Source organism: Dipteris shenzhenensis, chromosome 4 (assembly GCF_047967505.1).
Source record: "Dipteris shenzhenensis isolate YYH24624 ecotype China chromosome 4, Dip_SZ_1.0, whole genome shotgun sequence".
NCBI classification, from domain to species: Eukaryota; Viridiplantae; Streptophyta; class Polypodiopsida; order Gleicheniales; family Dipteridaceae; genus Dipteris; species Dipteris shenzhenensis.
The window spans coordinates 21,169,679-21,183,768 of NC_141599.1; the positions used below are offsets into that span (position 1 = coordinate 21,169,679).

Genomic DNA, 14,090 nt, shown 5'->3' on the forward strand with positions numbered 1-14,090 from the left:
TGGGCAGCCATCTCCATCACATGTAGCTGTTGCCCTTTCTGGTATTAGCAACTTCTACCACTCAGTTGCTTGTACCAGGAGACGAGATATTCTCAGATGTGAGATTGGTGTTCGCCAGCAGTTGGCAGCTTTGCAGAGGGAAGAGCAGAAACGGCCTTCAGATGCTTGGATTCAGGAGAGCCTTGCTGCAGCAAGGGCTCATCAACAGATATTGCTTGATCAGAGAGTAGAGTATGCCTTTCATGCATGGGAGTCCTTCTGGATTCAGATGGGTGGCAGAGTCAATAAACACTTTTTCTCTACTCTTGGCCCTAGACATAGTAGAGAGAGTGTATCCCAGCTTATTGACTCACATGGGGTTTTACAGACAGATCTAGATGACATCATGCGCATAGCTTCAGATTTTTATGCCGCCCTTCTTACTGCAGATCCTGACACACAGGATAGAGAGGATGCTAGACAGGTTATTTGGCAGAGCATCCCTTTGTTGTGGTGAAACCGGATATGCATGTTTTGCTTGATGCACCTTTCACCAACACAGAGTTCAGGACTGCACTTTCAGCCCTTCACAAGGACAAGTGCCTTGGTTCGGATGGCCGCACCCCTTCTTTCTTCATTGCATTTTGGGATATGATTGGAGACTACATTACATCGGCCTAGTGTCCCAATGGAGGCCTATCACAGTTTTGGGGTCATGTTACAAGATTCTGGCCAAAGCAATCAGCCTCCGATTGCATCCCCTTCTCCCAAATCTTACACTCAGACGGGATTTGTGCATGGCAAAAGCATTTTCGATATCATTTTCTCCTTTTGGGAAGCTTCAGAGTCGGCCATGCAGAGCGGCCAGAATCTAGCCATTCTACTCTTGGATTTTGAGAAAGCTTATGACAAAGTAGATTGGGTTTTTTGGAGGGCATTCTTCTACATTTTGGCTTTACAGATGCTTGGATCAGAGGTGTTTCCTCTTTGTACAGATCAGCCCACAGCCAGGTACTTATTGGTGGGGTAAGGGGCGAGAGATTTCAGATTTTCAGATCAGTCTGTTAGGGATGCCCCTTGCTCCTTTTCTTTTTTTGTTCATGGCGGAAGCTATGAGTATCTATGTTAGATCTCAAGCTGACATCTTTGGGCTGAGACTTCCCATCAGAAGGGAAGAGGAGCTACTTGACAGTGAGTTGGCAGATGACACAACAGTTTACCTGGATGCCACACCACAGACGCTCACTTCTTTCAGGACAGCATTGGATTTATTTTGCTTGGCGGCAGGGGTGCAGATAAATTGGCATAAATTTAATGGCTTTTGAATCAGTGACGAGGACACTCCAGTTTGGGGGCTTGACATAGGATTCACTTGGGTATGCGAGCCAGGTATTTGGGCTGCCAGGTCGGCTTGGATATTTCTTCCACGCAGCAGTTTGCTCCTATGTTAGAGAGCATCAGGAGGAAGCTCCTTTTTTGGAGCTCAGTCAAGCTGGATCTTGCCTCTAGAGTTGTGGTGGTCAACCAGGTCCTCTTGGCCATGGCCTGGTTTGTTTGTTCATGCTAGTGCCGTTCTAGGGATTGCATCACTCAGCTCTGGAGACCGATCAAAAATTTTCTTTGAAGTGGGCTTGATGGCACAGCAGATGCGTTAGCCAGGGTGGGTTGGGAGACCCTCATCCTCCCTACATAGGAAGGGGGTCTCAATATTATTGATCCAGATTTACAGTGTAGAGCTTTACTATGCAAGATGGTGGTGTGGGGACTTATGCCAGGGCAGGAGCCGTGGAAGGCATTTTTTATTAGCAGCATACAGACGTGCACACCTTCTTCAGGAGGAGACTGGATGGGCAATGTTAGGTGGATTTTGACCGTAGCACACCTCAGGTCTCCTTCGTCCCCTCTCATGGTTGCCATACTGAAAGCATGGGCCAGTTTCAAGAGCACTCTTCGAAGGATTCCCCCTTCCTCTCGTGAAGAGATTGATAAGCAAACGATCATATGGAATGACAGTATATTGGATGATCTTGGCAGACCACTTGGTGCTTCACTCTACATGCAGTGGTCCAGGTGGAAGAGGGAACCCACCTCATCATTGGGGTCATGGAAAGATTTCCGCAGGCTTCCAGAGAAGACCAAATCTCAGTTGACAGGACATCTCAGAGGGAGTGCAGGGAGGATCTTGCAGATTGAGGCAGCCCTTCCAACGGATTGGGTAGACACATATGATATGTCACTCACTTGCTCCACTTGGGTAGATGCTTTTATGAGAGCCGGTGTTCCTCTTCAGGTTTTGGCCTTTCGAGATGCACATGAGGATGCTTTGGTTTTTGGTGTGCATGATGGTGGCAGATTGTTCAGGTCCACATAGGACATCTTGCTTGAGTCTGCTTTTCAGCCTATCAGGGTTGTAGGTCTTTTGGTGCAGAGATCAAATTCAGAGTGGTTCCTCGACCCAGACCCTCGGCTTCTCTCTACCGGATCTTGGAGACTTTGGCTCTACGGGGGAGTTCCCATTAGGTATTTGCAGTGGGACCCTGGAGAGTGGGAGTCGATTGACGCAGGGCATCGAGAGAAGAGCATCCCCTTCTTTCGTTACACGGTCAGTAATGCCAGGAGATTCCAGCTCAGTAGTAGAGGTTGGAGACCTTTCAGAGTTCCTCATTGGGAGGCATTTGATATCATTGCGGATTTGCAGAGGTGCTTCTGGAAGAGACTCTGGAAATCCCACAGGAATGGAAAGATCACTATTTTCTTTTGGCTTTCTATCCATGGTGGGATTGCAGTGAACCTTTGGAGATCCAGGTTCGAAGCCGACCCTACTTGCCCTCGTTGCCTCTTTGCTTTGGAGACGATTCAACATTGCTTATGGGATTGCAGACAGGCAAGGATGATTTGGATGGGGGTAGCCATAATTTTCAGTCACTTTGCCCACTCCCCATTCTTTATGACATGGGGCTCAGTGGCTTGGCTTTCTCTTATAGGGCCTCAGGTATTCTGTAAGAGACTTGACTCCTCTCGGGGCATCTCGATTCGACATCATCAGGTTGAGTCCTGTTCTTTGGATGTGATACCACACCTTCCTTTTGCAGCTGTACATGCCTCTGCGGACACCTCTTGGGAGATTCTAGCGAGCATAGCAGCCTGGCATATCTGGAGAGCCAGATGCACAGAGGCATTGGAGGGAACTTAGGTTCATCCCTCGCACACATTGGCTAGTATCTGGATAGACACCATACATACCTTGATGGCCGTATGGACGAGTATGCAAGGAGACGACTCCCGCACAGCCTCAGCTAGGAGGGCTTCTTTCTTTAGGGAATGGAAGGATTCTCCTTTCTTCTCTGAGACTCCTAAGGGTTGAGATGGCACTTTCAAGCCTCACCTCGGTTGTTTTCCACCTCATCTTGAGGGGGTTTATTTATCCTCATGATTTCATGATGTATTCTGCTTTGAGCTTGCTCCCGCAGGTTTTTTCTCTTACTTAATAGAAGTCTCTTTCATGAAAAAAGAATAAAAATAAAAAAATGGTGCAGCTTTTCATATGTGAGGAAATGTTTTCTACTTATATATTTCATCAATCTTGTTGGGAACTACATACTCTGTCAATTCTGATACCATAGCTTTCTAATTAGACATACTTCACTAATGTACGCGCATGGCACACAATGTTTCATTTCTTGCCCTGGGGTAGATTAACTACTGCCTTCTGTTTGCAGATTGTAACTGGCAATTAATGTATGTATGTATATACCAATGGCATACACTTGTATATACCTACATGCTAGATGTTTTTCAAATTTGGTTGTAACATTTGACATATCCCTCAATGTTAAATTTGTTCACTGGCTGTCTTTCTATGGGAATATAGGTAATATATTTATTGGTTTTGGCTGGGCTCTATCTACACCGTTTTTGAGCTTCAAGCTTTTCTAATCAAAGAGACTCGATATTTTGGTCTAAAATAATGAATAGAAGTTCTAAATTGTTTCTTGAAATTCTAACAGATTGCAAATGTGATATACCTCGAATCACCTGCGGGTGTTGGATTTTCCTATTCCAACACAACTTCAGACTACACTACAGGCGATAATAAAACAGCTTTGGATGTCCATACATTCTTGTTGAAGGTAAATCGTGTTGCCCCCGTCCCGCTAAGGACCCCTATGCTCTCTCTCTCTCTCTCTCTCTCTCACACACACACACACACACACACACACACACTTTTTTTTTTGTGAGAATAACTCTTTTATTGCTGTAAAATAATTACATTCATAGTTACTTCGAAAATGGAGTAACTATTACTCAACTAAAGATCTCAGTATAAGCTGTATACACATCCTGATCAATCAAACGAGTTTGAACACAATCATAGAATGATTGCTGCAGAGATCGTTTGAAAAAAATAAAGTGGATCACCAAAGACTCTATGATTTTTGTCCATCCATAAAGTCCATAGTGCCCAGTAACGTACCCATACAAAAAATAAGTCAAAACCCTGTCTCGCGGCCAGTGGGCAGGTAGAGTCAGTTGGATCTTCCTGACGGACCAGCATTCTCAGCCTTCCTTACCACTAGTGAAGAGGCTTATTCAGATATGGGATCATTTTAGACAACACCTCATCAGAGCAGTTCCCTCCTCCAGAGAGGAAATTGTCCGACAGCCACTATATCATAACCCCCTGGTTCGGTATCAGGGATCTTCCCCTGGTACAGAACTTAGAACTCCTTTGGCCAGATGGCATGCTCAGGGGGTTGTGACAGTCGGAGATTGGTTTAGGGGAGGTGTGGAGATGTCAGAGGAGGTGATCAGAGATAGACATGGGCCACTTGGACAGATTGCTGCCACCAGATTACTGATCATGAGAGCTATTCCTCAGAGGTGGAGGGATATGCTTACAGATCCAGACTATGTTCATCCCATCGCTACTTGGTCAGGTTGTTTTAGTGAGTCTGGGCTATGCATTGGAGTTCGTTTAGGACCGGCACCGTTTACTTATTTTGAGACGGATTCCTCTCACAGATTGTATCCCACTTAGCCACTGGATCGACAGGAGCTCCTTTGGCAGAGAGTCAGGGTCATTGCCTGCTTGGGTAAGGAATGGGCCACAAACCCGTCCAGGTTGACCATTGCAGAGGATCCTAGATGGAGACTTTGGATTTTTCAAGGTCAACCTCTTGCGGAGCTCGACTGGGACCCAGGTGAGTGGGCATGGCCTGCTCTGGTGGCAGGCGCTCGTCCTCTTTCTTTTTTCCAGTACTCGACGAGGGTAGGTTACAGGCTTCAGCAGAGAGACTCTCATCACCTACCATCTGCCTCACAGCATTGGCACGCACAGGGACTTACTGCAGAGCTCTTGCAGAGTTACTGGACTCACTTTTGGGGCATGAGTAGAGCCAGGAAAGTCTCCTACTTCCTTTGGCTCACTATTCATAGGGGTATACCTGTGGGTACTTGGCTTCAGCAGATGGGTAGACCCTCCTTGTGTATGCGTTGTCAGCTTGCAGAGGAATCTAATAAGCATTGTTTATGGAGCTGCCCCAGCTCTAGAGTGGTATGGACAGGTATCTTCAGGTTGCTCTCATATGTTACATCCGAGTCCTTTCTGATGACATGGGGTGCTACCCTTTGGGGGAGAGGATCTGGAGCCTTTGCCCTCTATGAGTCAGAGCCAGGAGACCACGGTTTCTTCATGCAGTATCGCCAGAGACGGGGTCCCACTGATGTTAGCATCATGGAGCCACATGACTTACTTTCGATACCAGTATCAGCTCAGGATTCCAGGCCTACTTCACCTGCAGGTTCAGCCTGGGAGGTGATTTCTAGCATTACCCTATGGCGGATATGGTGTTCGCGTTGTTCTTTTGTCCTTGGGGGTCTTTTATGCACGGAGGCAGACATACTTGCTTCCATTTGGGCGGAGATTATCTTCACTCTCAGGAGTCAGTGGGAGCGGTGTACAGGCACCTCTTTGGCAGCTCGTGGGAGACTTTTATCCTTCATGAGGACATGGGACTGCTCATTATTTTTTCATTTGACTCCTTTTGGGATGTCGTGGCATTTTAGACCACCACCATGGCTTTTTTGCCACATTGTTGAGGCCAGGGATAGAGTACTTTCTCTCCCACCTGTTGTATGATTCGTTTTGAATGGAATATATCACTTTCTTGTTAAACAACCAGAAAAGCCTGCCAAATGTAACAGTAGGAAATCTCGCTCGAAGCCTCTGTCGGATGAGAGCGATGAAGTCAGAAGTCTGTGGACATAACCAAAAGATGTGCAGCACATATTCAGTAGGGTGTAAGCATCTGTGACAAACAGCCGGAGCAATATGTCTGTGTGCAAGTACCTGACCAGATGGAAAAATGCCAAGCAGGACTGGCCAAAGGAAAAGCTGTTGTCGAAGAGGGACTTTGTAATGCCAAAGGAGACGCAGCCTTTTTCTCCACCACTTTAGTGGGCGATCCATATGCCAAACAGTATTTGCTCTTTCAGAAATCCAAGGCGGAAATAATAGCACTTTATACAGTGATGGCACTGTGATATGTGAGAGCTTCAAGGGACGGGCTGAAGAGGAGGAAGAGCGTAAAATCCAATCCTCAAGCCTATTCTGAAGTTCCAAGCGAGGTACCGGCAAAAACGGTTGAAGCATTACTGAAATCCTATGCCATAAAGGACGATAATGAGCTCCCAAACCGTATTTGCTGGCAGCCATAGAAAAAGATAAGAGTGTGCCATCATCCTGAAGAACGTCTTGGTTCTTGAATGGCCAAAGAAGGGTGGAATACTTTAGACCAATAAAGATTCTCAGCCCTCAAAGAGTTTCCCGACAAAGAATCTCGACCATGCCATTCCAAGTGGGATAAGATATGTTTCCAATCGAGAAGCAGGCGAGAAACAAAAGGGAAGCCTCTGATCTTGCCTTGGAAAGAGCCAAATATGAAATCCCACTGAGTAGGCTGCCAATGCCCAAAGGCAGAAGTATGAATATGTAATAAGAGAGAGCGGATCATGAAAGCCCAAGGCTGATCTCCTTGCATAAACTGCAACATCATTTTTCCTCTATGAGCAAGTAAATGCATTTGAATATTGAGAATGTTCAGACCCCCGTGCATCTTTGGAGAACAGAGACGATGCATAGAGAGTAATTTGAGACTTTTCTTGCCATTTTTTGCACACCAGAAAATTTCCATGATAGCTGACATAAAGGAATTCAGCTCTGCCTTAGTGAACATAATGAGAGGCAGATAAAATTGTATGTATGCTATCAAAATGGATTGTGCGATTCGCAAACGAACATGCAGTGGCCAAGTTGCAAGCTTCCAATATTCAAGTTTTGCCCTCAACTTTGTCAACACCCAATCAGTTTGTTGGAACGGGTGAGTTCCCAACCTAGAGGATAGCCAAGATGTCGAATAAATTGAGAAGCGGGGACAATTTCCCCGGGCCACAGAAGACTATGCCATTCCTGTTCATGCAACGGCAATAATTTTGATTTCTGAAAATTTACCCGAAGACCAGCAGCCAATCCATATGTAGAAAGAGCCTGCATAATCATTGACAGATCACTCCGAGTATTTTTTGGGGTAAAGAATGAATCATCAGCATATGCCTGAGCGATCATGCTGTGACTGCCAGCAATCTCCAAACCATGCAACTGGTCAGTGTCCAAAAGGTGGTCCAGATATTGAAGCATTGGATGAGTGGCTATGGCAAAAAGTAAAGCACTTAGGGGACATCCTTGCCTAACAGATCAACCAAGAGTCCAGGATGTAGAAATATCCCCTGAAAGTATGCAGGCAACTTTACTATCTTGACATAACCAAGTGATGACTTGCTGCATTTTTGTGCCAAATCCCAATGCCTGCATAGTCGATGAAATAAAATCCCACTTAACAGTATCAAAGGCTTTGGCAATATCAACTTGCAATAATAAAACATCCTGCTGCGTGTATTTGGCATATTCAATGCCAACATAGGCATTAGCAATGTTATCTGTGATATGCCTACGCGGGACAAAACCATATTGAGCAGGATGCAACCCATCATGTAAAAACCCTTTCAGCCGATCGACAATCATTTTTGTAGTGACTTTGTAAATGACTGGCATAAGGGTGATAGGTCTCCAGTTTGCCAAAGATTCACAAATTTGTTTTTTTGGAAGGAGTTTAACAAGACCTCTCTTCCATGTGTCTGGCATTTTTTGATTTTTCCATGCAGCATTCACCTTATGTAGCAATGTATGCTTCAAAAGAGGCCAATATTCTAGAAAAAACTCAACTGTAAGACCATCCCATCCTGGAGATTTCCATCTGCTGCAAGATTTGATTGCATCTGACAGTTCTCTCTCAGTAAAAGGTTCCTCCAATTCCAAAGCTTGAGTAGTGGAAATAATGGGAGAAACATGCTGCAACAGTAAATTTCTTGCAATCAAAGCTTGTTGTGAGGGAGGAACTGTAGAACCAAATTGTTGAGAGAAATGATGCACACAAATAGAAGAAAGTTGTGACTGCGAGGTGGTCCATGATCCATCAGGCATAAGCACCCTGCAAATCCGTTCCTGTTCAGGTTGCCTCTACTGCTGTAGATCTGCCCGCCATTTCTGCCCCGATTTCGTGAGCTGAAGGAGCTGCCCACGACTTTCTGAAGCTGCTGCCAGTATCTTTCTGTTCGAAACAATGGAGGAGCTGAAGCTGTTCTATCTCTGCCCAACCTGCATCAGGCCGCCCCTTTTTCGCCCACGTGCTACCCTGATGCTTCCCGTGTTGCTGCTCTCCTTGGCTGCCTTCTTCATCGACTCAAGGGGCTGTCTCTGCCTGGGATTTATTGCGCATCATCTAGAGGCAGCTGCAGATCGACTTTCCTCTTGTTAACGAGCTATTTGCTGCATTCAGTTCTGCCATCACTTCCTCTTTCTCACTTCCTCTTGAAGAGTCTACAAGTGGTGAGCGAGCCGGCTTCTTGGATCTCTTCTTTCATTCATTTCTGCAATATTATAAGGGAATAGACACTGCCCTTGCATCTTAGCAAGAGGTAAGACCTTCCCACATGGCCTCTTCTACTCATTCTCTCATGTCTATCGACAAATTCAATGGGTCCAACTTTCATACTTGGCAAATCAAAATCAAGTGCCATCTTATGAAAGAAGGTCTTTGGGACGTTGTTCACCGTGCTGCTCCCGAAGATTCCGACATTGAGCAAGTTGTCACTTATGTTTCCACTGCCAAGAACGACAAAGCCTATGCTATCATCTTGCTCGGTCTTGGAGATGATTACATTCATCACATCTCCGACATACAATCTGCTTCTCAAGCATGGATCACTTTGGATACCCTTTTTGGACCCCGATCTAAAAACTCTAAGATTGCACTTATGATCTCATTCTTTGATCTACATATGCAGGAGGGAGCTACTATAGCCTCTCATGTCAATTATCTTCGCAGTCTTATGGTTCAGCTTGCATCAGTGAAGTCCCCCATCTCCGAAGATATTGCTATTGCTGTGCTTCTCAAAAGCTTACCTGACACCTATGCTACTCTTGTCACTACCTTCAAGTATCACAATAATCCTACTCTTGAAGGTATCATCAATGCTCTCCAAGAAGAAGAAAGAACTCAACAACGAAAGGTAACTGACACTGCATTTTTAGCAAAGAAAGGAAGTTCTAAGGTAAGAAAGCCTTGCACCCATTGTGGCAAAACTAATCATATGGAGAAGGACTGCTTCAAGGCTCATCCATGCACCATTTGTGGCCGTGATAATCACTGGGAGAAGGACTGCTACTCCAAACCCTCTACATCAGCCCCTGCATCTACCTCTGCCCATGTTGCTACAACATCTCCATCAGCAGATCTTGCTGTTCCTTCCGCATATGATGAGAAGTGGGCTTTCTGATTACTTCATATTTCTTGTCTACCACTTTGACCACCGATGATGTAGGTCAAGGGGTTCTAGTGTCTTACTCATTCTGCTTTTGGACTTGAGGAGGGGTGTCTCAGGATCTTTGTCTGTCATGTCTTCTGTCTTGTCTCTCAGTCTATCGGTCTTTATGTCTGTCTTCTAGTCTTGTCTTTCTGTCTTCCTCCTAGTGTCCACTTAAGGAGGGTGTTGGAAATAAGTGCACACTATTTCCCTAGTCTACATTTGTCTAGTCTCAGTTTAGTCTTTGTGTCTTGAGTGTGTGCCATGTGGCACCTCTACAATTATCCCATAAGCACTCTTGCTCTATGTCTTGTACTTTGGCCCATATATTCATGGGTCACATCATTGCAATCCATCTAGCTTGTGTCTTGTCTACACTCATCTACAAGGTAACTCTTTGTCTTTCAATCTTGTTCTTATTTTACTTCTAGTTTTCTAGTTTCTAGCTCTTGCTTTTATATTCCTACAGTTGCAAGTAGCTATTGTTCACGATCAGATGTCGCCTTTGTGGCAATCTATCATCTGGCATATCATGAAAGGATAACTGCAACCATAGAGGTGCATGATCAGAATGCACAAAGGCATAGTCAATCCACATTTTGCATGTAAAATCCCCATTTTGTTGCGGAGCTATACTATACCATCGATCCAGACGTGCCTGATAAGAAGAAAGAGCATTATGTTGGAATGTGTATCCAGGTGACAAAGGCTGCAATTCCTTCCAAAGGTCCACCAAATCCAGATGCATCAGTAATTGAGACCATGCATGCCTTTCAGGGATTAACATATGAGTATGTCTGGAGGTATTGTCACCCTGTTGAGGAGCATTATTGAAATCCCCACATATAAAGGCATGATATCTCCATGGATATTGCTGCATGGCATCCCAAATTTCAGTTCTTTCTCTAGAGGATTGAGGTGCATAAACAGAGGCAAATTCAAATACCTCTCCTCGAATAATGCATTGAAGAACAAGCCATCTGCCTTTGTTGTCATTTAGGGCAATAACGGGTTGAAGCTCATGTTTGATCAAAATGACCACCCCTGAGAAAGATTGCTCTCCAGCATAGAAAATGTCATAGCCATAGTAGTGTCTTGTCTTTGCAGCATAGACATGTTGGTTGTGTTCTTGTAATGCCACTATGTCAGGCTGAAATCTATTGATGTACAGCCACACTGTTTTCCATTTCCTACTGTCACACATCCCCTGGACATTGAGTGTAAAGCATTTGATATGAGCAGTCATATTTACAGATATTTATAGCAATATAACAACTATCTACAACAGCAAATTTCATGATGTCAGCCCTGCATTTCTATCTCAGGGTCAATGCTTCTCCCTAGAGAAGAAATATCGACCTGAGGAGTAGACAACAAAGCAGCAACCTCTTCTTCAGGGAAGAGTGCTCTGCTAGCTGTCACTGCAGCCCATGTGATCCCAATTCCTGTATTGACCTCTGGGGTGTTTCCACTAGAAGACGCACCATTCCAAGTGCGAGGGGGGGGAAGTCTTCTAGCAGAAATAACTTTTCTTGGACTTTGCCATCCATCGGTTGGAGGTTTCTGTCCTTTTGCCGAGGGTTGAATAGCAGGAGGTGAATGTGAAGAAACATTCCCATTTGAAACCACTGGAGCTTTGCCTTTATCTTGAATTCCAGCAAACTGTCTACTACCTTTGTTTTTATTTGCAATAGTAGTAGGAGCATCTTTAGTGGGCATTTGAACCGGCAAAGCAGTAGGAGGCATTTTATGCTGATTCATTGGACACTGTGAAGCCATGTGTCCAAATTTTTTGCAGTCAAAACAAGCCCCTGCAAATAGTCCCCATTTCAGTTTGTAAAAGGCACTTCCCATGTCCACATTATTCACCGTGACTGAATAAGAGTCAGGTGTGGGATTATCAGTATCCCAAAGAATGCAAAATCGATTTGAGTTGCCATTAGGCCGTGGTGGGCAGACCACTTTGCCTAAAGAAGCTGCAATTTTAGGCAAGAGTGATGCCATGCATTGTGCCAAGTCTACAACTTCAACCCAGACCGGGCATATGTGTCGGATTAAAGCCTGATAATCCCTTGTGGGAGACCATGGCAATACATGCACCATTTTCTGCCCAAAAAAAAGAGGCAAATGTTCCAAAAGCATTTGTCTGTGTAGCTCATCCACCATAATAACCTCAAAAAAACCCCTGGTTGCATAGTGCACTTTGCGAACAAACGAGCCAGCCAGTGTGCGAGCCAACCAGGTGCCTATCTCTGCAGCAGGTGGCATCCGGCCTGGAAAAAATAAAATGACTGCATTTTTAGCATATTCTCTGATAGGATCCACAATTTCATCTACTTCCACCATGAGGCCAACTGATGGAACCGAGTCTTTCCACTCTTTTCTTGTGTCTGCAAATCCTTCATGCATGACATCATAGACCAGTTGGGCCTCAAGAGTATCATGTACCGAGTCATGCTGACCCTCAACCTGCTTTTGCTTCTTGCAGTGAACCGAACGTTCCTTTTGAAATGTCTTTTCATAGGAATATTCAGCCATAGCTTTGTAAAAAGTGGAACTCGGTTGAGCTGCTGCTCCTCCCCGTTCCCCTGCTGCTCCCCCTCCCTCAGCCCGTCTCTCTCCCCCCTCAGCCTGTCCCTAGCCCCTCCCTGCTGCTTCCCCCCCTCCCCCCCTGCTGCTCCGCCCCCTCCCCCTGCCTGTCCCTCACTCCCTCCCTCTGTTCCCTGCTTCCGCCCCCTCCCCCTTGCTGTCCCGCCCCCTCTCCCTGCCTCCGTCCCCTCCCCCCTGCTGCTCCGCTCCCTCTCCCTGCCTCCGCCCCTCCCCCCTGCTGCTCCCCTCTGCCCCCTGCTGTCCCGCCCCCTCTCCCTGCTGCTCCGTCCCCTCCCCCCTTGCTCCGCCCCCTCTCCCTGCTGCTCCCCCTCTCCCCCTGCCTCCGCCCCTTCCCCCCTGCTGCTACGCTCCCTCTCCCTGCTGTCCCGCCCCCTCTCCTGCTGTCCCGCCCCCTCCCCTGCTGCTCCGCTCCCTCTCCCTGCTGTCCCGCCCCCTCTCCTGCTGTCCCGCCCCCTCCCCTGCTGTCCCGCCCCCTCCCTGCTTGCTCTCTCGCCCCCTCTCCTCCTCTCACTCCTCCCTTTCTTCTCCTCTCCCTTCCCCTCCCTCCTTGCCCCTCTCCCCTCTCAGCCTTAGCCCCTCTCCTCCTTCCCTCCCCTTCCCCCCTGCTTCCTCCTAGCCTCCTTTCCCCTCCCTTGCCCCTCGCAGTTTTTTGGAACGGAAGGAGCCTTTTTTCCTGTTCGAGTCGGCCTCCTCACCTTGATTGGCGATGGATTCCCCGTCAGCCAATCCTACTCCATCTCCACCGGCCGCGAAAACTATCACATTCTCTAAAGACGAGTTGCAGCAGCTCAGGAACGATGTAGAGATTGAGTGCTCTACCACTTTGTTAGCACGCATCTTCGGGTCTCACCCTTCCAGATCCCAAGCCAGAGACTGGATGCTTGCGGCTCTCCCCCCAGACCTCGCTCCTCGATTGGTAGATGTTCGCCTTCTGGGACGAGGTTTCTTCCAGGTTGTTTTTGACACTCCAGAGGCTGCGAGCACTGTGCTCAAGGCCGAGCTTTTACACCTGGGACACAGGAAGATCTTCTTTGAAGCCTTTCACCTTGGTTTCGACCCAGTTGAGGCAGATAAGAAATTCTTTTCGCTCTTCATCAGGTTCCCCGGGCTTCCCCAGGTCTACTATCGACTTCTCTCTGTTATTGGGGAGCATTTTGGCGTAGTTGCTGAGATCCCACCCCTCCCTGGGTTGCCATTGACTGCAGCAGAGGCAACCAAGGCTGATGGGGTTCCTAGAGTTAGGGTCCTTTGCAAGGATCCTAACCTCGAGATGGACCACGTCATGATACAGCGCCCGGATGGTTCCTTTTTTCGCCAGAGAGTGGAGATTTCAGGCAGGCAGGACCAGTGCAGGATTTGTAGGACCTCGGGACACTTTGCCAGGGATTGTCCCAGAAAGAAGAAAAGGCCTAAGAAGACCTCTGGTACAGCTACCGCCTCAGGGCATCGACAGGGGGGACAGGGGGGGAGATTAGACCCGGCACTTGCCCCTCGACCTCGACAGAGGGGTGGTACAGGTCCAGCTCCTGCTCCTCATTCTTCACGTGGCGGTCCTGCTCAGTCAGGTGGTGGTACAGGTC

At 46.9% G+C, this 14,090-nt stretch overlaps 1 protein-coding gene across 2 annotated transcripts in view; it reads left to right on the forward strand.

The window, feature by feature from the left end:
- The window catches only part of LOC147902588 (serine carboxypeptidase 1-like), a 224,934-nt gene that overhangs the window by 60,313 nt on the left and 150,531 nt on the right, over positions 1–14,090 (forward strand). The window contains exon 4 of one of the 2 annotated variants that reach the window (XM_087373630.1): positions 3,987–4,109. The exons of the other annotated variant lie outside the window; for it this stretch is intronic. Within the exon in view, the coding sequence (XP_087229756.1) occupies positions 3,987–4,109 (123 nt within the window). The remainder of the gene's footprint in view (positions 1–3,986; positions 4,110–14,090) is intronic. 2 annotated transcript variants of the gene reach the window in all.